This window comes from Triturus cristatus, chromosome 4_1, assembly GCF_964204655.1.
Source record: "Triturus cristatus chromosome 4_1, aTriCri1.1, whole genome shotgun sequence".
Classification (NCBI taxonomy): Eukaryota; Metazoa; Chordata; class Amphibia; order Caudata; family Salamandridae; genus Triturus; species Triturus cristatus.
In genome coordinates this window covers 560610026-560636738 of record NC_140585.1, presented here as the reverse complement: position 1 = coordinate 560636738, position 26713 = coordinate 560610026, and the positions used below count along the sequence as shown (strand labels likewise).

The window sequence follows — 26713 nt, the reverse complement described above, 5'->3', positions numbered from 1 at the left end:
TGCACCAAAAAGTGTGATATAAGATGAACCGGGCGTGAAATATAATATGCAATACATTGTGCGCAATGACAGATTCATTGGAGAGCACGAGATAGCACAGGCACTAGCGCGTGCTATGCGATATGCCCCTTGGAGTGTAATATGCACAGGGCAGTGTTGTGTAACCTAACTAGTCTCTAAAGTTGTAATATAAAATATGTGCTGGGGAGTGTAACGTTGCATATGCACTGTGACAAAGATATGGATCCCAGATTGTAATATGTATGGCATAGCACTGTGCGTTATAACATAGGCATCGAGGAAGGCACGTTAGATGGGGCAATATAACCCGTGCGAAGACAAGTGTGGCATGACATATTCACGGGGTGGTGTTACAGTGCACATGGGCTAGAGAGTGTCATAGCATATGCACTAGCTGGTGGAATAAAACACAGAGGTGTGTGGCACTCGGCAGGCAATGGTGGGTGTAACACAGCATTGGGCTCTGCCAGGAGTGCGCTGTGACTCTCAAGTGATGTTCGTCCCCTTTCCAGAGAGTAAAATAAAAAGTATTACACATCTGGCAGTGGATGTGTGTTTTATTAACTGTGAGGGGGGTTTCTTGCATAGTTTTGGTCGAATTCTTGTCGAATCCCCTTTGAATGGCTTGGTGTGCATGTGTATTAAATGTGCCCGTCAATAGCTACCCATGTTTGTATAAATAAACGACAAGGGTGTCTACCGGGATTAGGCACGGTAGGGCATCAGACATGTCAGAGCTTCACTAGAGGTGTAAATACATTCCACGTGGATTCATTGTATGCATAGTCGCCTTTTAATGAATATCACGCAAATCGTCATGGTGATAGGTACGTACGGTTTGTCCAGCATGTCCTAGGTGTGTCTATAAATATATATTTTTTAAAAATAATAAAAAACAGTGGCCGGCCCTGGGGATTGGGGTAAAAAAAATATAAATTAGGAGACAGGCCCTGGGGGATGGGGTCATCAGGGCCAATAAATTAGAATAAGAAGGGGAACCACACAGCCCCCCTTCTTAAAAAATTAAAATAAATAAAAGACTGGCGTTGTGCCGGAGGCCACGCCTCCTCCTTGCAGCACTCTGCAAACGCGCCCCCTGGCGAGTTGTAAGTTGGGGAATTAATTCCTCTTCAATACTGAGGGTCCCTGAGGGCCAACTAGCCCAACAGGCATCTCCAGTATGCGCCAGGGAGCTGCGCTGCAGAGAGGTGTTCTGAGGGCAAGCCCCTTTTTACACCTCTAAGCAACGCAGCTCTGTGGCGCTTACTGGAGGTACCTAGTGGTCTAGTTTGACAATAGGGACCCTTAGGATTCAAGGGGACTTAATCTCTCAACTTAGAACAGCCACAGGGCGCGTTTACACAGTGGTGAAGGGAGGGGATGCGGCCTGAGGTGACGTGTGCAAACACGCACTATGGCATGTTTTAGATTGGGGATATAATTTCCCTTCAATACTGAGGGCCCCTGGGGGCTAACTAGCCCACCAAGTGCTTCCAGTAAGCGCCACTGAGCTGCATTGCAGAGAGGTGGTCCAGGCCGTGCCACTTTTTACACCTCTGTGCAACGCAGCTCTGTGGCACTTACTGGAGGTACCTAGTGGGCTAGTTGGACCCTAGGGACCCTCAGGATTCAAATGAACTTAATCTCCCAACTAAAAACGGACGCAGGGCGTGTTTACACAGTGGTGAAGGGAGGGGATGGGGCCTGAGTTAACGTGTGCAAAAACGCCCTGTGGCCTGTTTTAAGAGGTAGTTTTAACCCCCCTGCCCTATTATATACTAGGGGCTTACAGAGGAGGTCATGCCAATCACAGGGGGACCCCAACGCATAATGTTCCCTAGTGTATGTAGGTGTTTTCACTGTATTCTAAGTGTCTTTTAACATAGCACTGGCTCTAGGACTGGTTAGTCAGAGTCAGTTACCACCAGTATCCGTCTGAAAAAGTTGAGGGTACACGATGATTTTGCAACAAGGATTCTTTCTGCTCTTCTTTTTGTTCTTTCTGCACGTTATCCTTCTTCCTGCACTTTTCTTCGTCTTTGAGGACTTCTGTTGCTTCTTTCTGCACTTCTTTTTTTTCTTTCTGTGCATTTTTTCTTCTTTCTTCACATGTCCTATCTCTGTAGGCATAGTTAGAAATTAGCATTTAAAAATCCTTTGAAATTCACGGAAAAAACCATAGGTTTCAGGCACGTTATAGTTAGGAATTAGCATTTAAAAAACCTCAGAAACTCACTGAAAAAACCATAGGTTTCAGGGGTGTTATAGTTAGCTGGACTTTTCACTTGTACAAAACCATTGAAATTCCCCCGTTATAGTTAGTTCAGCTAACTATAACTCGCGCGCCCGCAATGCACTGCTGATGACATCACATATTACATCACTCATGACATGGTCAGTGACATCACTCATGGCATCACTGATGACATCTCAAATGACATCACTGATGACATCACTGATGACATCATCCTTGTGATAGAGTGGCAGACCTCCTCTCACCCTAATATAACCTTTGATACACACATTCAAAAATAGAGACTAAAATGTTCAAAACAATGGACATACCAATACCAGTTCCAACATGATTAAGAGTTCTGAGGCCCAGGGATCCCAGGTCCTGGAGAGTATTGCTCAATTCAGGTGAATTGTGTTCTCGAGGGAATAGACTCAAGGCACTGGACCTCTATGGCCTTAAACATTCATAAGTCCTTGTAGTAGTGAGTCAGTTTCCCTCTCTCTTATAATAAACCGTATCCAGACTGTTGGTAAATCCAAAGAATTCTTTTTATTCGTGATGTGAATGAACATGAATAATCAAGTGAACATGGACAGCCAACACGTGTTTCGCCCCCTTGGCGCAGTTTGGGCCGGGGCTTTCTCAAGGCTGTACGAAAAAAAGGGAAGAGAAACAAAGAGGGATAAATCCTGGGGTAAATTATTTTGTGAGCTGAAAGGGGTTAATGTGACCGCACCCTGTGAGAATTTTAGAAAATAAGATTGAATATGTGATGTTGTAGGAACCCGTATCCATAGGTGAATGTCAATGTGACTTGTCTCTTTCAGGTTATTGTGAACAGGTTAGTGTTATTTAGTATTACTCATCGATTTAGTGGGTATTAGGGCTTGATAGTACTTAGCAAGTTTCATTAAATATATGTAGTTCTGATAGAAAGTCACATATAGAGTGAAATGGCAACTTATGCAAAGAGAGAAATGCTGCGCCAGAGAAGGTTAGTTAAGATTGGTGAGGTATAGGGTCCAATGCCAAAGAGCCTTTGTTAAGGCAAATGAATATAGTCAGGTTTTTACCTGGGAATATGCTTCAAATTAATTTCCGTGTGTACCATCTCAAATTTATCATTATTTCTTCATTATCTCTTCATTCTTTCAAAGGTTACTTGTACAATACAGGTATACCAGCCTCTGCACGAAACAATAGATGTATGTGTAATAGCAAAATTGCAACAGAGTAAACATAATGAGGAGGGATCGAGAGGAGAAATTGTTTTTCAATACAAAGCAATACATACAAAGGACCGCCCGGAATTTAATGATCTGAATTTAAGCTATGCATTAACATTGTGACGATCTTATTCACATTGTTGGTCACACCTCTTAGGTTTATTATAGTAGTAAAAAGGTTTCGGGAGACCAATAGTGGATTTTAAAGAAAAGGAGTTTGTGTATTTATTTTCCGGTTATGGGGAGTAAGGCAACCCGTTTAAATATCATCGTATAGGCCCATGGGGGGGGTTTTTTGCAGAACAATCAGGGGACCCAAGCGTAAACTATGCTTTGTTTAAGAAACGTCTCCTAGAAGCTGATTACTTACTGTTGGGCTTGAAGATCAGGGTCACGGAGGGATTACCGTCTCTGGTGTTCTTCGGCGCGATGTATTCGCGTTCTGGTCCGCGGCCATCTTAAAGGGGTTAATGCGGCCAGTCACGTGTTTCTTACGTTAAACAAGGTTGTTTTCGGCGCCATCTTAGAGTGTTGTTTTATTTATTACGTAAGGGTCTACATCTTAAATCTGGTTTATATATTGTCATCAAAGCGATGAAGATTTCCATCTTATTGTGTTCTGTTTTTACTTGCTCTTTTCCCTACTTCGTTTTTTTAGAAAAGTTTTATTTAAATTTGCGCGACCGGCTGTAAGGAGTTACTTGGTTGGTCAGCGCCATCTTTTAATGTGGTCATAGGAGTCAGGAGCTGCAGGTGCTCCATTTAGTTAAGTTGATTTTAAATCATCCATGTTTCGATTTTTCGAACGACAGAAAGAGGGAGATTATTTTATTAATTATACTGCTGTCTATTTATTAATCCTTTCACCCTCTGACTATGGGGATAAGGCGGCGGACTTGCGAGATTTCATTGTTAATCTTATTGCTTAACACTAGTAGTTTATTGGAGCCACCGGCGCCATCTTGGAATGGCCACGGAGCAGTGTAAAGTTGAGTAAGTTATTGGCATCTGGTCTATATTTATTAAGAACAGTGACCGCGAGTGCGTAGGGTTTACTTTACTCCTATAATTTTATTGCATACGTATCCTTTTAGGTTGTAATTATTTTATTTTTCACGTTTTTTTGGTGAGAAGGAACTTCTAAAAGAGTTTTCATGTATGGAGCTAATTGCTCATTTTGTTCACAGAATTATTTGTAGGCCCAGTCAGGAGGGAAAACGAGAATAATTATAGCTTTCAGGTCGAGGGACAAGCTAATAGGAATGAAAAAGCAAGGCATTGTTCTTCTTAGGGGTAAACCGAATTGTATATATACACTTTAGATATCATCATCATAATGTCTGAAAAGAGTTCAACATCCATTTCTATCTTTTCAGTAGCACTGTGATGTGGCAAGGTAGGATAGTAGTGCTCTTCGACCTTCGGGGTACTTCTTCTGTTTGGTGCCCAGACTTTAGATTGATGTATCTTGCAACCAATGATGCCACTCGTGATCTTTATTGAGACCAGACTCTACAGTCCCACAACGGATTATGTAGGAACTTTCCTTCTGTCTCAGACGTTGTTCCAAATTGCCTCCTCTGTCGGGTTGTCGGATCTTTTCTAAACCGCAGAAGACAAAGTTCCGATTGTGTTCATGGTACAGGTTGTAGTGTTCAACTAGGGGTTGTCTATCGTCTGTTTTATGAATGTTGCGATAGTGTTCCTGTATTCGTTTTTTGAGTGGGCGGGTTGTGCTCCCTATATAATGTTGCCCACACGGACATGTGATAAGATAAATCACATAGGTGCTCTCACAGTTAATGAAATCATTGATAACAATGGTATGTCCATTATTGTTGTATGTTGTAGTTTTGATTGGCCTAGTTTACATATCGAGCAGTTGGAACATGTGTAGAATCCATGTGGTCTCTGTAAAAAAGATGTTGTTTTTTGTTTGGCTTCAAAAAATGATGGGCATAGTGAGTCTCTTAGATTTTTGCTTCTCTTGAAGCTGAGTTGTGGTTGGTCTTTTACTGCAGATCTGACTGTTGGGTTAAATGTTAGTAGATTCCAATGTTTTTTGAGCACTTTGCGTATGTGGTGATGACCATTGTGAAAAGGAGTGAGAAAGCGTATGATAGGTTCCATCTCCTTCTTTTTCCTGTTTTGGAGGAGATTGTTTCTGTCCAGGTTGGAGACTTGTTGTTGGATGTTTCTAAGAGAGCAAATGTTATATCCTCGTTGGGCAAGTCTTGATGTGATGTCCCTTGAGTGTGTTTCAAATCCTTGGTCTGAGCTACAATTGATTCTGGCCCTACGGAATTCTCCTGATGGTCTATTTTTGATGGTATGTTGTGGATGACTACTGGTCGCATGTAAGATAGAGTTAGCGGCTGTGGACTTGCGGTGAAACTGTGTTAGTAAGAAATTGTCTTCAACAGATATTTTTAAGTCCAAGAACTCTATTTCGTTTTTGGATATGGTAAAGGTGACATTGATATCCCATTGATTTGGTGTCAGAGTTCTGATGAAGTTGAGTAGGTGTTCTTCAGATCCTTGCCATATTAGCAGCATATCATCGATGTATCTTCCCCACATTACTATGCTCTCAGAGTAGTTTGGTTCGTTGTCCTTCCAAATCCAGCAGCGCTCTACTTCCCCCATGAAGATACAGGCGTACGGAGGAGCAAATTTTGCCCCCATCGCCGTACCTTGAGTCTGTAGGTAATAGGTACCATTGAATAGGAAAAAGTTATTGTATAGACAAAATTCCAGGAATTCCAAAATCATGTTATTTCTCGCGGTGAAATGTACTGATCTTCCTAGTAGGCATTTCCTTATTGCCGCTATACCATCAGGATGTCGGATTGACGTATATAGACTGACGACATCAATAGTTGAGAGAAGATAGTCCGGTTGCCATGTGATATTGTTCAGCTTCTGTAGTACATCCTTGGTATCACGGATGAATGAGGGAAGGTCTCTCATGAAAGTAAACCCTACGCACTCGCGGTCACTGTTCTTAATAAATATAGACCAGATGCCAATAACTTACTCAACTTTACACTGCTCCGTGGCCATTCCAAGATGGCGCCGGTAGCTCCAATAAACTACTAGTGTTAAGCAATAAGATTAACAATGAAATCTCGCAAGTCCGCCGCCTTATCCCCATAGTCAGAGGGTGAAAGGATTAATAAATAGACAGCAGTATAATTAATAAAATAATCTCCCTCTTTCTGTCGTTCGAAAAATCGAAACATGGATGATGTAAAATCAACTTAACTAAATGGAGCACCTGCAGCTCCTAACTCCTATGACCACATTAAAAGATGGCGCTGACCAACCAAGTAACTCCTTACAGCCGGTCGCGCAAATTTAAATAAAACTTTTCTAAAAAAACGAAGTAGGGAAAAGAGCAAGTAAAAACAGAACACAATAAGATGGAAATCTTCATCGCTTTGATGACAATATATAAACCAGATTTAAGATGTAGACCCTTACGTAATAAATAAAACAACACTCTAAGATGGCGCCGAAAACAACCTTGTTTAACGTAAGAAACACGTGACTGGCCGCATTAACCCCTTTAAGATGGCCGCGGACCAGAACGCGAATACATCGCGCCGAAGAACACCAGAGACGGTAATCCCTCCGTGACCCTGATCTTCAAGCCCAACAGTAAGTAATCAGCTTCTAGGAGACGTTTCTTAAACAAAGCATAGTTTACGCTTGGGTCCCCTGATTGTTCTGCAAACCCCCCCCCCCCCCCCCATGGGCCTATACGATGATATTCAAACGGGTTGCCTTACTCCCCATAACCGGAAAATAAATACACAAACTCCTTTTCTTTAAAATCCACTATTGGGCTCCCGGAACCTTTTTACTACTATAATAAACCTAAGAGGTGTGACCAACAATGTGAATAAGATCTTCACAATGTTAATGCATAGCTTAAATTCAGATCATTAAATACCGGGCGGTCCTTTGTATGTATTGCTTTGTATTGAAAAACAATTTCTCCTCTCGATCCCTCCTCATTATGTTTACTCTGTTGCAATTTTGCTATTACACATACATATATTGTTTCGTGCAGAGGCTGGTATACCTGTATTGTACAAGTAACCTTTGAAAGAATGAAGAGATAATGAAGAAATAATTATAAATTTGAGATGGTACACACGGAAATTAATTTGAAGCATATTCCCAGGTAAAAACCTGACTATATTCATTTGCCTTAACAAAGGCTCTTTGGCATTGGACCCTATACCTCACCAATCTTAACTAACCTTCTCTGGCGCAGCATTTCTCTCTTTGCATAAGTTGCCATTTCACTCTATATGTGACTTTCTATCAGAACTACATATATTTAATGAAACTTGCTAAGTACTATCAAGCCCTAATACCCACTAAATCGATGAGTAATACTAAATAACACTAACCTGTTCACAATAACCTGAAAGAGACAAGTCACATTGACATTCACCTATGGATACGGGTTCCTACAACATCACATATTCAATCTTATTTTCTAAAATTCTCACAGGGTGCGGTCACATTAACCCCTTTCAGCTCACAAAATAATTTCCCCCAGGATTTATCCCTCTTTGTTTCTCTTCCCTTTTTTTCGTACAGCCTTGAGAAAGCCCCGGCCCAAACTGCGCCAAGGGGGCGAAACACGTGTTGGCTGTCCATGTTCACTTGATTATTCATGTTCATTCACATCACGAATAAAAAGAATTCTTTGGATTTACCAAGAGTCTGGATACGGTTTATTATAAGAGAGAGGGAAACTGACTCACTACTACAAGGACCAGTTCCAACAACCTCTTCAGTAATTCTAAGATCCACATACACATCCACTCATTCACCAACAGTCCTATACAGTCACTCATACATGTACTCACTCATCATATGTACTCATACACCTATACATCCTGTTACACAATGCCACTCATCCATAGAGTTACTCACACACATAGTCACTCATGCTAATAGAGAATCAAACATACATTTACTTGCATATACAGTTATACACACACCACCACACTTACTTCTACGGAAACTTACACATACTTGGTCTTTTAAACAATCACTTATAGAAACACATACTTATTCATATAGGAACTCTTTCAATCTCTCACTCTCACATATACTCACTTATATACACCAATAGTCACATATACTAGTTTAAAACATATGTAGTTACTCATAAAGACACTATTGAGACAGTCATTCACTCACTAACACACCCATACACACACTCATCCACCCATACAGTCCTGCACACATGCTGTCTTCAACACATACAAACAGTGAGTCACTCATTCATGCACCTACGCACTACGTAATACCCCCCACCGAACCATGCAGACACTCAGACTGATACTCAAAAAACCAACTAATAACCTATATAGACACCCATGTAGCTACTCACCAACCCATGCAGACACTTATACACAAAGTGAGAGACTGATACAGATATTTACATATTTAAACATTACTCACTAAGCCATGTATTCACTATGATACACTTAATCAGTCATTTACACAATCAATTTTTCAAAAACAAATAATCCATTTAGACACTTAAATACCCATTTATTCTTCCATCATTGTTTAGATATACATATATAAAACATATTTAATTTTCTGAAAAACAGACATTCACTGGATGATGTCATCAGTGATGTCATCAGTGATGTCATTTGAGATGTCATCAGTGATGTCATGAGTGATGTCACTGACCATGTCATGAGTGATGTAATATGTGACGTCATCAGCAGTGCATTGCGGGCGCGCGAGTTAGAGTTAGCTGAACTAACTATAACGGGGGAATTTCAATGGTTTTGTACAAGTGAAAAGTCCAGCTAACTATAACACCCCTGAAACCTATGGTTTTTTCAGTGAATTTCTGAGGTTTTTTAAATGCTAATTCCTAACTATAACGTGCCTGAAACCTATGGTTTTTTCTGTGAATATATATATATATATATATATATATATATATATATATATATATATATATACACACCAGAAAGGTATCCCACCTTCGAAGACGACACTTGAATGAGCCAGCGGATTCTGAATCTTTTAGCAGTAATCCTTTATTCAAAACAAGAGAGAGAGAGAGAGAGAGAGAGATATATGAGGATTTAGGTATAGAAAATCTAAACTTACCTATAAATTCTTTTTTTATGTTGCATTTTGTCCTTGATATTGTGTCCAATCAATATTCTGGGGTTGAAATTCGGCGTGCACATTGATCCACCTCAATTAATAGCTCACATCTTACACATCTGATGTTGGAAACTGCTACAAGTTTATGCGAATGTCAGAATTCTGCAATTTTGCATTTTTGTATCAATGGATGAAACTATTCACTCAGGCCTAATTTTTACAAAGACTTTGGAGGTTACATTATAAAACAACATTTCTTTTTTCAAGAATGTTTTGCAAGGCTGTCTGTTTGGACTAAAGTGTAACATTTGGAGAGAATAAGTTAGGGTTTGGGGAACTGCCAAATGTATCTCTGCCGGCCGGAGAGTTCTGCTCTTCTGGCTTGAAGATTAACCATTAACACTTATGCACATCCAACACTTTCGTATTCAAGACAGACACTCAGCAGTATTGAAAATTCATAAGGGCAATTGCATACACAATTACACACTTCCACACAAATATATTTGCACACCATATAATGCATTTTTAAAACACAACCACTTCCAACAATAGTGATAGTGCATAAACCCTGCAAACCACAATCCACTAAACATTAAAAGTGAGTAGAGGAGCTGGAAGGGTGTGATGGGCACATAGGGGGCTGCAGAAGGTGCAGAGGAACACAGAGGATGTCGAGGTCTGGTGATCCACATTAAAGGTCTGTAAAAGGGCTTAGGGCACAAAGAGGGCCAGCAGGCGTGATGTGGTTAGGGTACAGGAGCTGTAAGAGAGACAGGGACACAAAGAGGAAAATGTGGGATGGGGAGCACAAAAAGGGTAGGCAGGGAGTTTGTGGTAGCCATCAGGCGAATCCCTGTCCCACCCTTTTACCTTCTAACATGTTTAGGGTTATTACTCATTCACTGGTGGCCGCATCAGGGAATACAAACTATTAGGCAGTAATCAAGAGTTCCTTTTTCGCTCTCCAAGATTTCAGTCAAAAGTGTTTATGGTGCTGCAGCACCTTCAGTAGTGAATCCGCTGGGTCCCCAAAGGCCCTACTTTAAGTCTTATTCGCTCCTGCAGTTTTGTTGCGGCTATTCCCGTCAGTCTCAGCCTCACTTCAGTCCCGAAGTCTTTAATGATTTGGTCCCAGCAACCCCCCTTGGTACACAGAGTGGCAGCTGTAAATTCCAGATGCAATATAGACACCTCAGGTACAATCGCCCACACCATGGCGGCCCCTTCTAGCATATGGGGTCACTGCTCAGGCGTTCACAAGTCCTGGCACTCTGGTCAATTAGCTTCTTCAACAGTGGACCCCTCTAGCATGTGGGGTTAATGCAATGAGGCTGTGGGGGCTCTGCACCCTCCACACAGCACTCAATCCTTGGCAAGTCCTTGCATCCCTCTCCTGGCATATGGGTGTCACCAAAAACAGTCTTGCACATGGGTGATGGCCCAATCCATGAACAGCTGTAGCCTCACATCTCACACAGGGAGTCCCTACTGTAGTGCTCTCCACTGGACCTCGCTCTCTCCAGTGCTCTCCTCTTCCTCACAGGGCATACTGGTCTTGGCAAGCAGGCAGAGACCATTCACACCTGGATATCAGCCACAGTGATATGTGTATCAAAATGTTCATCCCAGACCACCCAACCCGACTCGTTATGATTATTTTATCAGTCTCATCTCCCTTCCTGAGATGTGTCCAGACCTCTTCCTTGTGATCTATCACTAAATCAAAAAGCAGTCTTTGGAAATGTAAATTAAGTCTTCCTTTTCCCTTCAGTGTGTCTCCACTCAGCTCACATGAATGCAGCAATACACAAATCTGTCTAGGGGCTTCTTCTCCTCCCCAGGTCATTAGAACCATTGCAGAAACACACAGTAAGTGTAGTTTCACAGCACACTTTGGGTCCAGCACTGTTACCTTTATGCATTGTACCACGACATACACACATCGGATCAGCACACACACATATTCTGTGTGCACTGTTCAGAATTGCAGCTTTTGTATCTTTAATTAGGGAGTGCTATCTTACAACGAACAATCTGTCAGCACACACACTTCACTATGTACGCGCTGCTCTACTCTTCATCCTTCTGCACAGCACTATATCGCTTATGTAATTTGTTAGTCTCAGGCAAACATATACCCAGTATATGTACTAACCACACATGTATTGCACAGTACTGCGCCACCCTTGTACTGTACCCTTCCCAGGCACACATATAACCAATGCAGTCACTAATCCTGCTCTATGCAGCACCCAATAGCTACCTGATGCAGGCCAATGATGAGTAAAGCACACACCAGCAGAACTTTTAAGAAGGTGAGTGAGCCTGTATGCCTCAATCCGGTGACACCGGGTAAAAAGGCCATGTTCACTACTACTGATCACTACATGGTATGCTGCCACCAACGCGCTTGTGCTGCTTAACTCCTGTAGAAGGGGGCAGTCTTCCACCACTATTAGGGTAGCACTTTGTGTTTGGGAGGGTTATCTAAACCATAGAACTATAAATGTATATGAGCCTATCTCTTTTTAGAAAAGAGTAAGAGACACTTGTCTGTCTATCTTTTCTCTGAAGGGGATGCAATAAGCAAGTTTCCCTTGGGACTAAGGAAATCTTTCTGCGTGTGCCCTTGGATTTGGATGGTAGGCTTCACAACAGTTGAATTAGTATGATGTTCTGGGACATGATGTGAAGGTAGCTCCTTCCCCTCAGAGTTTCTTTACTTCTTTAGTTTTTTATGGTGAAGCTACTATCAACATATCAGTCTTAATATCCAAGCAATTTGTTGACAATTTGTTTGACAGAACGATAGGTATATTAAGAGAGAGAGAGAGATAGAGAGATTGATGGATTAGTGGACTAATGCGTTCCCTGTAGGGGCCTGTGTTCGACCTCATTGTCACAGGTTCAAATCCCGGCGGGTCTGAGATGGATAAAATGAGAATCATTGAGTTGGGTAACAATAAACATCAGTTATTCAGCGCCAAGATACTCTTGGGTGAACGTGCACAAACACTTATGTTACGTTATAGATAGATAGATTTAAATAGAAAAAGTTCAACATCCCTTGCAGTAGAACAAAACAAATTATATTTGTTTGATGAATACAAGACAATGTATTTCAGTACAGACACTCTAAGATATCTTACCGGTTCAACATCTATAAAAGTCTCATGTTCTTCTTTATTTGGTTTTAGACCATCCACAGTCTCCGAAATGAAATCACTGACATAGAGAAAGTGAGGCAGCGAAAGGTATATTGGTTTTTCTGAAGAGAAGCAAAAGATATTCAACTAAATTACTATCACAAGAGTACAGCACATTGTCACCTAAAAGAACTAAACGTTTGATGAAACAGAAGCCAGTTAAAAAATGCATATGTGTTGGCTAATATCATTGAAAAACGAACTGCAGTTTCACATTATTGACATCATTTTTAGGAAATACAAATTTCAGGACCATTGGGAACCAGTGGGTAGTCCAGAAATATAATCACAGGATTGCTACTATGTCATTTATTTCTCTACTGTGTTAGAGCCTGACTCAAAAGCGTAACTTACATGTTTGAGTAAGTTTACCATTTTGCAGTATTCACAAAATTCACAAACTACACTTTTGTAGTAACTCATACGTGCAAAAATAAAGTGGTTTATTCAAAATGTGTAGACGCTTGTGTCTGCCAAGGAATATATGTCTTTTATTTGCACTACGAGGAGTGCCGTCTCTGTGTGGGGAAGTAATATATATGTGAATATGACACGTTAGTCCACATGCATTTACAGCGCATGACATTACAACGCGGTCGTTACAATGACCGCGTTGTTACATCACATACCTTTCCAACTCAAGTCGGAACAACAACTTGCTGTAGGGGGCGCTGGATGTTGGAATAGTATCATTTACTATTCCAACTCCAGTCTATGCAACAGTGGGGAAGGTGTCGGATATTACATCCAACACTTTCTGCCCCCAACGCAAGTCATTGTTTTGACTTGCGTTGTAAAGGTATGCGATGTAACAACGCAGTCGTTTTAACGACTGCTTTACATTGACATGCGTTGTCTCACATGTGTGGTAAACGCTGTTTGATATATATATATATATATATCCAGTTGCAGCAAGCACTCCAAGAGTCAGTTATTTTGATATTTTATTACACTAATTACAGAAAGATTCGCCAACGCAGACATGTCTCAAGCAATTGTCGCTACTGTACAGCTATAGATGAGCCACAGTTACTATAAGAAGTTAATTTTGCTAATATCTTTGGCACCATTTGGCCGATTAGCATGAAACTTTCCAAGAAAGGTTTACCAACTTTGGCTCCTTAATCAAACATTTAGCACAGATCCATCAAGCAGGGCAGAGCCCAAAAATACAGATTTCCAATACATTGATTTTCCATGTTCAAGTCCGTAGGAAAATTAGTTCTCCAATACAGAAAAAGTAGCTGAACGGAATTATTGCAATTTTGGCAGAATGATGGAAGTTTCCTCAGAAAGCATGCTTTTTGTGCTTGAGGTAAAATCTGTTTACTCATTTTTAAGAAATTAGTGTATAGAGTGGTGACACAGCTGGGCTTGAAAGAGTTAAAAATTGTGATACATCTGGACAGTTGGTCCTGCTGGACTCTCGCAGTACAGGACATTCTAAAGATAGACCCTTCTGATTGGTGAAGGAAGCTTTTTGTTTTGTCGCCCTTTTTAGTACCGTGGGACCAGTCCGGTCCTGCAGTACCGAGCGGTTTGACTGGCTTTCCTCATCTCCTGAAAACATTTTTAAAAATGGTATAAGGGGTAGGATGAGAAACCCTGACCCCAAGACCCTTGTAAGGGGACCCAGATGGACACCTAAAGATTACATTTTTAAATAAAAAAGGAAATATAATATGTGTCCTTTATGTGGTCAAAGGATATGCCCATTACTACTATACCATCAATTGTAATAGAAAATTGGGCAAAGGTATAGCATTTTGAATCACTTCAAGTCCACAAACCCTGTACACAGTCACAATGAGTGGATAGTGTTACCAGCGAAGTTCTCAATTATGTAATTTAAGATGACATCAGCGATGTCATCCATGATGACATTTAACATATCTTGAGTGATGTAATATGGAAGATCATAAACAGTGCATGGCAGGGGTGAAAGTTATCGTTAGCTCAGTAAACTATAATCGATTAATTTCATTTTTTTGTTTTCTAAATGTTAGTTGTTATTTTATTTAGTCTCCTAACTATTAGTTCACTTTACCTTTTGATTTTTCAGTGAATTTCTGGGGTAGGCTACGATCTTATTACCATACCTAAATATAACGTCAAAGTAGGGCAACATTATAAGAGGGCAAAAAACATTTTTGTGTCATAAGAACTTTGGTGCTGTTTATAGATACTGCATTACTTTTTTCAGGCTGTTAGTTAAGCTCAGAACACGTATTGCAGATTCATGCAAATATTTCATGGGGCAGCAAAGCTAAAGGGTGGAAAGTCAAAAAAGTGTTCCTTTGCTGATAACACAGGCTCTGTGTATTGACTCTATGTGACTGTTAATTCATGGATCCACTTGCATTCAAGAACCTGCATAGGGGATGTTTTTTTGGCATCATTCTTTGTGGATTCATGGACTCAGAGCTGAATTTGAAACCTTGACCCTATACCAGACACTTCACGGGAAGTAAGTAATACATTTATTTGTTTAATTAATTAGAATTGTTACAAAAATAGATCTAGCACAAACAATGAATGATGCTGCATATATGAGCGCAGTCTGCTGTACAAGACTGAACCCAAATTAAAATTCATAAACATATAATGATCTAGTCATTCAACATATAGACAGTAAAAGCGCTGAAAGTAATATCACAAGAAAACCATTAGGTAGTAGCAGCATGTTTATCTTGTAAAATTTAGTCATTCTAAGTGCATCTAGTTGTGGTCCCGGAGAACACGAGGGCAGATCTGGAACCGGGTAAACTACGTGCAAAAGATCCTTCACTCACGCTCTGAACGTTCATTCGTGTGCAGGGGCCATTCATCTGCTGGTCTTCGTATCTCCTACACATCCACTCGCCTTTTTAAGTCCATTGGGTGCCCTCTTTTGCCCCATATTGCCTGCAATGGTTCCCCCTGGATGAAATAGGCTATTCTAATTATAACAAGATTTGCGGGTGCATGGTCATACCACGCAATGCATAATATGGGATGATACTACTAATACAGTAAAGTAGGTATTAACGCTGTGTCACCACTGCTACTACAGGAGACCTTTCTACAGTGATTAGGCAACAAACATAAATTTCCTAAATTTTAATAGATCTATCGGGGTCTCAAGCTGGTAGAGCAGCTCTTTAGCTTCAATTCATGTGCGCACCCCGTGTGCTAAAAAAACGTGTCTTAATTAAGTGCGACATGCATTCAAAAGAGCCTGGCAGATGCATATAAAATGTTCTAGGGTTTTATCTCTTAATTGACATAGTCTGCATGGACCTGCCCCGTGCATAGTTTTCAACTTGCATGAAGTTCTTTAATGGGTAGGGACATTAGTTTTGCATCAAGAATGTTCTTTAGCATTGCCTTCCTGAGTGCACTGTTCAAACAGGGTTGGATTGAGTACTCTCTCTCTGTAAGAGCTAATAATCATCTTAGTATTGGATTCAGGAATACCGTTAATGTCTTCCTGCCTGGAGAGGAGTGCCACTTTTCTTTTTTTAAATGTTTTTTATTACTGCTGGTGAGATTGGGCTTTTATCCCAGTTTTTCCAAATCAGATTCAGTTTGTCATGCGAGGCTGTCAAAAACTCTATCCATGGGTTCTTCCCAGAGCCAAATATTTATTTCAGGGCCTCTTTCATTGTGGGTGCAGATGAGATATGGACTTTATGATGGTATTGTACAAAGGACACCATGTTTTCGAGGGATTGTTTAAAGAGGCCGAACTCAAGATGTATTGAAGAGTTTGAACATGAGATGGAAAATCAAAAATGCGCTCATAGGCTCCACACTGCACCCTTTCCATTGTCAATGTTAAGGACCCAGGGAAGGCTAAATGAACAAAGTTAATGGTTGGAAGAAGTTTAGTTCATATTACCCTCGGGATGGCTTCTGTTGCTGGACTGTGCAGATTTGAATTGAGCTTACATAGAGCGTAGGTCCCTGCCTTGCCTTTCTCACCCATTCGAGTGGCGTGCAGCTTTGACCTTTCATAAGCTCTAAACCAGACACCTAAATAGTTGGATTATGTGTCACTTGCTATTTTTTAAATTACCTAGAGCGCTTTGTAATTTGTTCTTGCTTGGGTATCTGCCATATGTGAAAACCTTTGTTTAAGTGCAATTTGCAACCAATTCATTTTCAGTGTTGTGCATATATTAAGGACGTTTAGTGCTTTTTGCATCCCCTCTTCGTGTGGTCCATGATGACCATGTCATCAGCATATTGCTTGAAGAATGGGCATTTCTTGCCGATTTTCAGATGTGGACAGGTTTGCAGCTTTCAATGCTTGCCCAAGGTCTTTGGTGTACAAATTAAAGAGATGCGGGGAGCAAGGGAGGCGATGCTTCTGTTCTTAGATGCACTACATGGAAGATGCATCAGGAATGTAGACGAGATGAAAGAAGCAATGAAGCGCTGCGCTGTCGTCGAACTGGTGGGTTGAAGGCTATGCGAGAAGCAGCAACAAAGCGATGCATCGCCTCAGGGCTGCGCAAACTCAGAAATGCATCGGAAACTGGAGATGATGCGCCTCGCAGTCGGTGAGGCAAAGTTTGCAGACGGTACAGTAGCAGCTGTGTGCCAGTGTCGAGGGAGATGAGCCGTTCTGATCAGCTCAACATCATCAATGTGTGGATTTTAGCAGTAGCATCCCTTTATACCCACTTCCATTGGCCCACTATTGGATTGGCACCAATTAACAGGGCAAGACTTGCAGCGAGCAAAGTCCAGGTGCTGTTGCAGGTAAATGAAAAGTCTTTGATGTCCCTGAGACTTAGAACAGGGGGCAAGCCAGCATGCCATAGAGTCACTCTGGGTTCAAGTGAGATGGGTCCATTCCTTCCTCTGCAGGGCAGAGGAAGGCAGAGAGCAGGTCAGAACAGCAGAAAAAAAAGTTTCTCCAGGGCAGCAGCCGAGCAGAGAGGCAGTCCTTGTAGCAGCACAGCAGACCTTCCTCTTGGCAGAGTTCTTCACAGGTCCTGTAGTGTACTGAGTTGGTGGTGTCAGAGGTCCAGTACTTTTACCCAGTTGTGCCTTTAAAGGGGGGGAGACTTCAAAGAGAGGCCTTTGAAGTACACAGAGTCCCTGCTCTGGCTCCAGACTCACTACAGGGGGGTATGCAGCCCTTTGTGTGGAGACAAGACACATCCTATTCAGGTGTAAGTGATGCAGTGCTCGTCTCTGCCCCCCACCACGCCAGTAAATTGCCCATTAAGGCCCATCAAGTCACACCTAAGTTCCCATTGTGGCTGTCTAGAGGTATTGCAAAGAGCCCAACTGTCACCCAGTCCAGACGTGTATTCAGAGACAAGTAGCAAGCACCAAATGGATAAAGTAAGAACATGCCAACCTTCTAAAAGTGGCATTTTCAGAATTACAGTTTAAAGTCCAACTTCATCATGAGTTGTGATTTTAAATTGTGATTCCGGAGACACCAAACTTGGGGGTCCCATCTCTTCCCAATTGGAAATTACACTTATAAAATGTAACAAGGTAATCCCATTGTTATCCTATAGGAGAGATAGGCCTTGCAGTAGTGAAAAACAAATTTGGGGGGTTTTCACTACCAGGACATGTAAAACCTGAAAGTACATGTCAAACTTTTTAAATACACTGCACCCTGCCCTTCGGGCTGTATAAGGCCTGCCTTAGATGTGACCTATATGGATTAAAAAGGAAGGTTAGGGTCTGGCAAGAGGTTTATCTTACCAGGTTCAACATGATAGTTTAAAACAGCACACACAGGCTCTGCAGTGGCAGGCCTGAGACATGGTTAAGGGGCTACTTAATTGGATGGCACAATCAGTGCTGCAGGCCCTGGGCACATGTAGTACACTTTACTACAAACTTATAAGTAAATTAAATATGCCAATTGAATATGAGCTAATGTTACCATGTTTAGAGGGGAGAGCACATGCACATTAGCATTGGTAAAATGTGGGGATAGCTGCAGGTCCAACCCCCTGCATGCAGCCACCCTCATGCCACCCACGGCCAAACAGAGCCTGACCTGGCAGCCAACCCACAAACCTCCTACGCAGCCTTTTTTTGGCCCCAGGGACTCTATTTCCTGGGCCACTTATAGCAAGGGGGACCCGATTCCACGGGCCTGGCAACATATTTCAGGGGGAGGTGCATGCAGCCCCCCATGCCCAGGCCGATTTCTGGCCCAGGGACCCCAGTCCCCAAAGCCCGTCAGATTTTGTGGGGGGCATGTGTTCAACTCCCTTCGGCCAATTTTGGCCCTGGGGACCTCCGGGGCCCAGTGCATTTTTTTAGTGTAGGTTAGGCACGTGGCCCGGCTCCACAGTCTGATTTTGGCCCCGGAGACCCCATCCCTCAGGGCCCATCACTACATTTATGGGGGAGGGGGACATGCTGACCCTCATCAGCCTGGGGACCCCATCTCTCGGTGCCCGACATATTTTACAGGGGATCCCAACTTTGGCCCCATCACTCGGTGCACCAGCACCTTTTTAAATGGGGAGTGGGCATGCAGCCCCTCTACCCGGGCGGATATCGGTCCCGGGGGCCTCATCCCCCAGGGCCTGACTCATTACTAAAGGGGGAGGAGGCCGTGTGGTCACCCTCCCCGGGCCAATTTCGGCCCGGGAACCCCATCCCCCAGGGGAAAGACAACAAAGGGTGCAGGCCCTGGTGCATTCACGTGCACTCACCATATTGTGGTTGGGGGCTGCCGGGGGGGTCCCCAAAGGGATTTGAGAAGCCTAGGTAGTGTTTGGTTCAAACTGCTGCCACCTCTTCCCCAAATCTGCATTCTGCACTTTACTAGTTTTAAACTATGTTTTGTATTTAACTCTTTTGTATTAAACTGCTTTTAATTATTGTGTACAGATTTTTAACTTAGGCCTTTTTTATTGGGGGCATTTTGTAACTGTGACACTCACCTCACTGCTCGCTCCATGCCGCTCTCCTCTCCCCGGTCCACTGCAGCTGTTAAAGTGCTGTTTGAGTGGAGGGAGGTTCCCAGGAGACGGCCCTTTCCACTGGAATACTCACTTCCGGTGTGCCACAGTACTCCACCATTTTGGAGGAGAGACACTCCTGCTCTCCCTCCAGCTTGTCAGTGTCAGCTACAAAGTCAGCTGATGGCACTGACGTGCAGCGGACGAGTGCATTGGGCGTGCCAGTGGCGCTCCAAAGGCAAGCCCGTCTGCGCCCGTTCACGCTCGACCGGGCGCCGGGTCCAGGACCCCTGGTTGCTCACTGATCTACTCCGCTGAAGAGCTACAGACTCTTGCTATTGGGAACTATATGATAGATAAAAGGTTAGAAGCTACACTGAGGACTGAAAACCTACTGGGAAATAAGGGGGGTGGTAGGTCTATGTCATCCTGTGTATCCCCCCACACAAATGCTGTGCATGCTAAACCACTAGGTCTTAAGGTAGCAGCACTTAATACACGCTTGTTACAGAAACACAGCTTGGAGATTTTTTCACTCCTCCAGGCTGGAGACACAGACATTCTGGCGGTTACAGAAACCTGGCTGGGGAATTCCTCAGTCCCGGAAGTTGTTGCTGCTCTTCCTGGGGACTTTGACGTCCTATGGCACAACAGATAAGAGAATAGCAGAGGAGGAGGTATAGCCATCTTTTACAATAAACGGCTATTGGTAACTAAGATAGTGGCAGAGAGCATTGATAGCGCGGACATCTTAGGGATAAAAATCTCGTCCAAATCCTCCTGTTTAGCCCTCGTGGCGGCATATGTCCTCCGCAAGTTATTTTCGGAGATTATCAGTGATCTCTGTTCCCGGTACCAACGTCTCCTAGTGATAGGAGACTTCAACCACTAAACTACCTGCCAGTCAATTCGAGGGAGTCATGAGCTCAATGGGACTTTGCCAGCTGGTTGACTCCCCCACTCATGTCAAAGGCCACATCCTAGACCTCATCTGGACTACTCAGCCGCAGGCTAGCCTCACAGACATCAGCCCGTGCGCCTGGTCAGACCACTCACTAATCAGCTGCTGGGTTCTGTTGGCCAGCCAACTGTCACACCACTCTCCAGAGTGGAGAGTGGTGTGCAGCTGGAACAAAATTGAGGCAGACAACATAAAAGGCATCTTGCTCAGTACCTCCCGTAAAATACCTATGAAAGATAACCTCGACCAGGAGAGTGAGGCCCCCACTGGTAACTTATGTAGGGCCACAGATCAGGTGGCACCGGTCTGGAGGGAAGGAGTCAGAGATAAGGGCAAGGGGGCCCCATTGGTTCAACGAGGATCTGCGGGCAAGGAAGCAAACTCTTTGTCAATCCGACAAATGTCGCAAATCTTTTCACCCAGCCGTGCTGGCAAGCTACAAAACCATGCTAACTCTACATAAAAAGGCCATTATGGCAAGAAAGGCTGAATATTATGAGGCAAGAATTACAGATGCTTCAAATAAACAGAGGGAAATGTTTGGAATTTTCAGAGAGCTTAGCCAGAAGTCAGAACAGAAATCAGCACCCGAGGCGGCCTATTGCAGCAAATTTCAGGACTTCTTTCTTCAGAAAATTAGGGACATTCTAGCAGAGATAAATAACACTCCTACAAATCAGGTAGCCCTGGACCGGACCCCAGCATCCCGTACCCTGGGCGAGCAACTTACCTTCTTCCCTAATTTAGACTTAGCGACCCTGACATGTCTGATGAATCACGTCAAATCTGGCTCCCCTGCAGATCCTTGCCCCCCAAGGATTTTTCGAATGGCCCTCCCCGGGCTAGAAAGAGAGATCCTCTCTCTACTTAATCATTCCGAGGAGACAGGCTACCTGCCCACCAGCATGAAGGAAGCCAGAGTCATTCCCCTGCTGAAGAAACCAGGGGCAGACGTGACCAATCTTAAAAACTATAGGTCCATGTCCCAGCTCCCTTTTCTGGCAAAAATAATAAAGCAGCATGTCCTCAAAACACTTTCATCGTTTATAGAGGAACACCAGCTATTCCAGGTGTGGCAGGCTGGTTTTAGGGCCCACCATAGCACTGAACTGGTGATGTTGGCTGTGCTCTAAGAGCTCAGAGTTAGGGCCGATAACAAAGATTCGAGCGCCCTGCTTTTGCTAGATCTGTCAGCGGCGTTTGATACGGTCAATCACGTCCAACTCTTGTTTCGGACTGCCAATATGGGCATTTGCGTGTTGGCTCTCCAGTGGCTTCAGTCCTTTTTGCTAGGGTGGTCCAAAGGGTCCAATTGGGTGAGCAGATGTCAAATAGCAGTGCTCTCACCTGTGGTGTCCCTCAGGGCTCAGCTCTGTCCCCTCTCCTTTTTAATGTGTATCTCCAGCCATTGGTGGCGGCCCTAGCTTGCATGGACTGTCAAGCATTTAACTATGTGGATGACACCCCACTTATTCTGCAGATCAATAACTCCCCGCATGCCCACACCCGCGTGCAAAATATTCTTAGACACACTTTGAGTTGGATGACAGCCAACTCGTTAAACGTCAATTCGGACAAAACGGAGGTCCTTGTAATCTCCTCCAAAAACAGTCCCTGGAATTACCTCTTCTGGCCACAAGAGCTCGGCACTGCTCCTACGCCAGTTCCCGTCGTAAAAAGCCTGGGCATCAAGATTGATGCCAACCTCTCCATGACCAATCAAGTCGCTACTGTGGTCGTCACCTGTCTGGGCTTAATGAGACAATTGCGGAAACTTCCCACCCTTCTCTCACCCACCACTCCACAGATGATCGTGTCGGCAACGATCGTGTCCAGGCTGAACTATGGCAATGCCTTATATATTGGTCTCCCTGAGAAACTAATCCGCAAGCTGCAGGTGACCATGAATGATGCAGCCAGGCTGATTTTAAGCTCCCTAGAAGGGCTCATGCTACCCCTCTGCTGCACAAGTTGCACTGGCTTTCGGTCAAACAGAGAACAAAGTTCAAGGGCCTCTGCATTGCCCATAAAGCCATTTACGGCCAGGTCCCAGCTGACATCAAGGAGCGCCTGGTGAACTATGTGCCGGGACGCACACTTTGATCGTCCGAGGCAGGCCTCCTGGCCTACTCACCGGTCAAAACTGCATCTAATGGCCTCCTCCTATTATAAATATTGTCTGTGCCCCGAGGGATGGTTTCTCCAGACCAAAATTAGCCTGGGGAGGGAGTGTATTTGCCCCCCAAATAGATATTATTGTTCCCTCAGGACCTGGCCCACACAGAGGTCTTAAAAACATACGCTTCTTTTTGGTTTTAATTTTATCACAGTTCCTCCACAAATTTGTGGTAAAATAAAAGATATATATTAATATGGCCCTGCGTGGCTCCTGTGGGACCCAACCACCAGGCCTAGGGGGTCAGGGTAATCCAACCCTGCCCCTTGTGTGTTTTTTAAACATTTTTCTAGGGACTCGGGCTGAGTCCCAAGTCCCAAGAGGGCTGCCAGTATTTCCTGGTTGAAGTGGTGGCAGCCCATCATATCTCTGCATGAGATCTGTCAGATCCATGGATCTTCGTGTCCCTAGATGTACATAAATCTATTTTTAATTACTTAAAAACTAGTGACTGGATTTATACCAAATTATAAAAAGAGATCTAGTTTGCGGCCAAATTTGGTACAATTTTGTTCAGCGGTTCGGGATGTAGTCGTGTCTAAAATCTCTAATGGAAAGTACATGAGGAACTTACATTTTGGGATTACCCCTTTTTTCTCAGCCCCGCTTGACAAATCTCCCCAAAACTTTCCAGGTAACAGCTGAAGTGTGTAGCAAACTAGTATTGAAAATGTCATGAAGATTCATCAAATGGTGCCAAAGTTGCTAGTAAACAAAAAAAACCTTTTTCTATGGAAAGTAGGTCCTAACTATAACTACTTACTGGCGACCACCAGTAGGTTATATATATTTATGTAATATATCCCTTTCTCCGCTGAGTAATGAGCCACACCCAGTGTATGCCACACAGATTATTGACTCCTGAGGAACAGCATACGAGTATATTCATTTATTTGTTCATACCTTCATAACACCATATAAAACTGGAAGTCAACAAATTTTGACAAACGCTTTCAACCGGGCCAACTCTTTTACATCAAATATGTTTTATATAGTCTTTACTCCATTACAATTAAGTACACCAGCTAGACTGTTAACCTAACTATATGAGCAGCTACTATGTCTGCACCATGAAATTCAACATTCCATCATACATAATCATATTGTACTCATTGCAAAGTTTGTACACAATATTTTCACTTAGCTGTTCTCTATAGTATTGCACAGTTCCCATATTGTATGTGAAATATACTTAACTCTCACATGCTATTTATAATATTTTTATATTCCTTCCATTTTTTACAACCAATTGTTTTCTTTTTTCATCTCTTATCTTTTTTCTATTTCTATTTACTCATCAAGTGCCATGTGCTAAAGTGCAAAACGTTTAAGTGCAAACGTTTATAGTGCCGCTGTGTATAAAGTGCAAAACAGTTCTCAAGAGTTAGCAACCTATTCATAACCAATGTTAAAATGCAATTCCGAATCTCACCAAAATGAATCCATTATCAGAGATGATCACAATGATTCTCAAATATAAGATGCAACATGCAATATAGCATAGACTGGAAATTATGTAAATAAAAAATGAAACATTCCATAAAAGTACAGGGAGAGGGTCAATAAATAGGTATACCATATAGGTACAAACTCCAATCAGGGGTTCTCCTGGCCCTCATCTCCAACATATTCATACTGTCTAATTGTGGGGTCTAGTTCTCAACGTGATCAGCTGCCTCATATCAGGGAAGGAGGAAGTATAACATAAGTCAAATCCATAGTCCCTTTAACTGCATTCATTACTAAGTTCATTTTAATCTCTCTAACACCAATCCATCAATGAAGACATCCCTGAATTACATATGTACATGGAGTTCGGCATCAACGTTGTGACCCCAAGGCCGCTCACATCCCAACAATATAATCATTCTTGATTCACATTTCCATAATTCTAGTTCACAAACTCCATTATGTGGATGCATCCTTATGTGTTTAACTCCATAATACCTAAGATTAGTGGGGTTCCCAATATGCACGACCCAGAAATGTTTTGCCATTGGATAGTTCCTATCTGGGTTTCTTATGGCTCTTATATGCAGTAGGATCTGGACTTTTGCTTTATTAATGGTGCTTCCAACATACTTCATTTGGCATTCACATTCCAATATGCTATCCACAAATTCAGTGTTACATACGATTCTTTCAGTGATCTCTTGGGTTCTCCCCTCAAATGTCTCATACTCCTTTTTGTTAACTCCAGAGAGACACACGCTCTACACTTTACACACTTCCAGAAACCATTATTTTTCCTTCTCAACCCATTTCCTTTTTCCTCCGCGATATACTCACTACTCGTTAGCATGTTGCCTAACAAATTTAGCTTTCTGATATCTGATATTGGGATACTGGCTCGACTTTTCTTTCAAGTGTTCATCATGTTGGAAAGTGTGCCAATTTCGTTCTAAGATGGTCCTTATATGTTGGTGTTCTACATTATATTCCACAAAAAATCTAATCTGAGGTTATTTTGATCCAGATCTTTTACCAAGCGTGAATGGGGAAATTTTCTCTGGTCCATTCCATATAGTAATTCCTCTTGCTTGTTCGTTGGTATGCTTCATTGAGATTTTGTTTAGGATAAATAACCCCTCACTAGGAATTTTCCCATCATCATGTCAGCTTCCTTTTCAAATTCCTCATCAGACGAACACATTTTATGTGCTCTCAGTAGATGACTGTAGGGAATGTTCCACTTCAATGCTTTAGGGTGTCCACTATTTCCATGTAATAATGAGTTACAGGCAGCTTCTTTTTGATAGATCCGTGAGTGTAGTATTTAATTTTAAACATATAGAAACACATCAAGGAAATCTACTTTGGTTTTACTCCATGTAGCGGTCAACTGAAAATGAAATGTATTGTTGTTCAGCCTATTAATGTACTCAATTAGTGCTGGCTCCTCTGCATCCCAGACTATGAATAGAGGATTCTTCTGTAAGCGGTCTAGCACTGGAAGGCGTCAGGGGTGTTACAAAGCCCAAAAGGCATTACTTGATATTTGTAAAGTCTGAATTTGGTCTGAAAGGCCGTCTTCCATTCATCTCCTCATCTGACTCTTACCAGTTGAAAGGCGCCATTGAGGTCTAATTTGGTAAAGATCCGCTCCCCCTTCAACTGATCCAGCAATACGGGTATGAGGGGTAGCGGGTAGCGATTCTTCACCATGACCCGGTTGATTGCCCTGTAATCGATGCAGGACCGGAGATCCCCTCCTTCTTTGGGATAAAAAAAAAGAGGCGAGGAGGCAGGTGAGGAGAAAGGTCCAATAAACTCCGATTGGAGATTCTCTTATATGTATGCCTTCAGGTGTTATGTTTCTGGATCTGTGGGTGCATACACTCGGCTGCATGGAATAGTGGCTCCAGGGAACAGGTCTATCCTACAATCATATTCCCGATGAGGGGGTAACTGACTTGCTTGTTGTCTGTCGAACATTACATGATATTGTTTGTACTCCAAAGGAACCTACGCAACAGAACAAATCAGTGGTATAGTGCATCCAGCTGCCAGGTAGATTGATTGTGTGGCTCTGACCTTCTGTAGGCATTCATTTACTCATACGATGGTCATGATAGAATGGAGAGTTCATAGAGACTGAACGAGCAGACCATCGCACATAGGGATCTTGCAAGGTCAACCACAGAATACCCAAAATAAGGCGAAAATGGGAGGCATCAATCAAGTTGAACTGGATACTTTCGTAGTGCTCGTCCCAGAATTGTATAACAAGGGGCTGTGTGTGATATCTCACCGGGCCTGAAGTCAAGGCTGTTCCATCAACTGCCTTCACAGGTTC

At 42.7% G+C, this 26713-nt stretch overlaps 1 protein-coding gene across 1 annotated transcript in view; it reads right to left on the bottom strand.

Annotated features, from left to right (window-relative positions):
• The window catches only part of CD36 (CD36 molecule (CD36 blood group)), a 468975-nt gene that overhangs the window by 83689 nt on the left and 358573 nt on the right, over window positions 1-26713 (bottom strand). The window contains exon 9 of the mRNA XM_085652881.1: window positions 12795-12913. Within this exon, the coding sequence (XP_085509007.1) occupies window positions 12795-12913 (119 nt within the window). The remainder of the gene's footprint in view (window positions 1-12794; window positions 12914-26713) is intronic.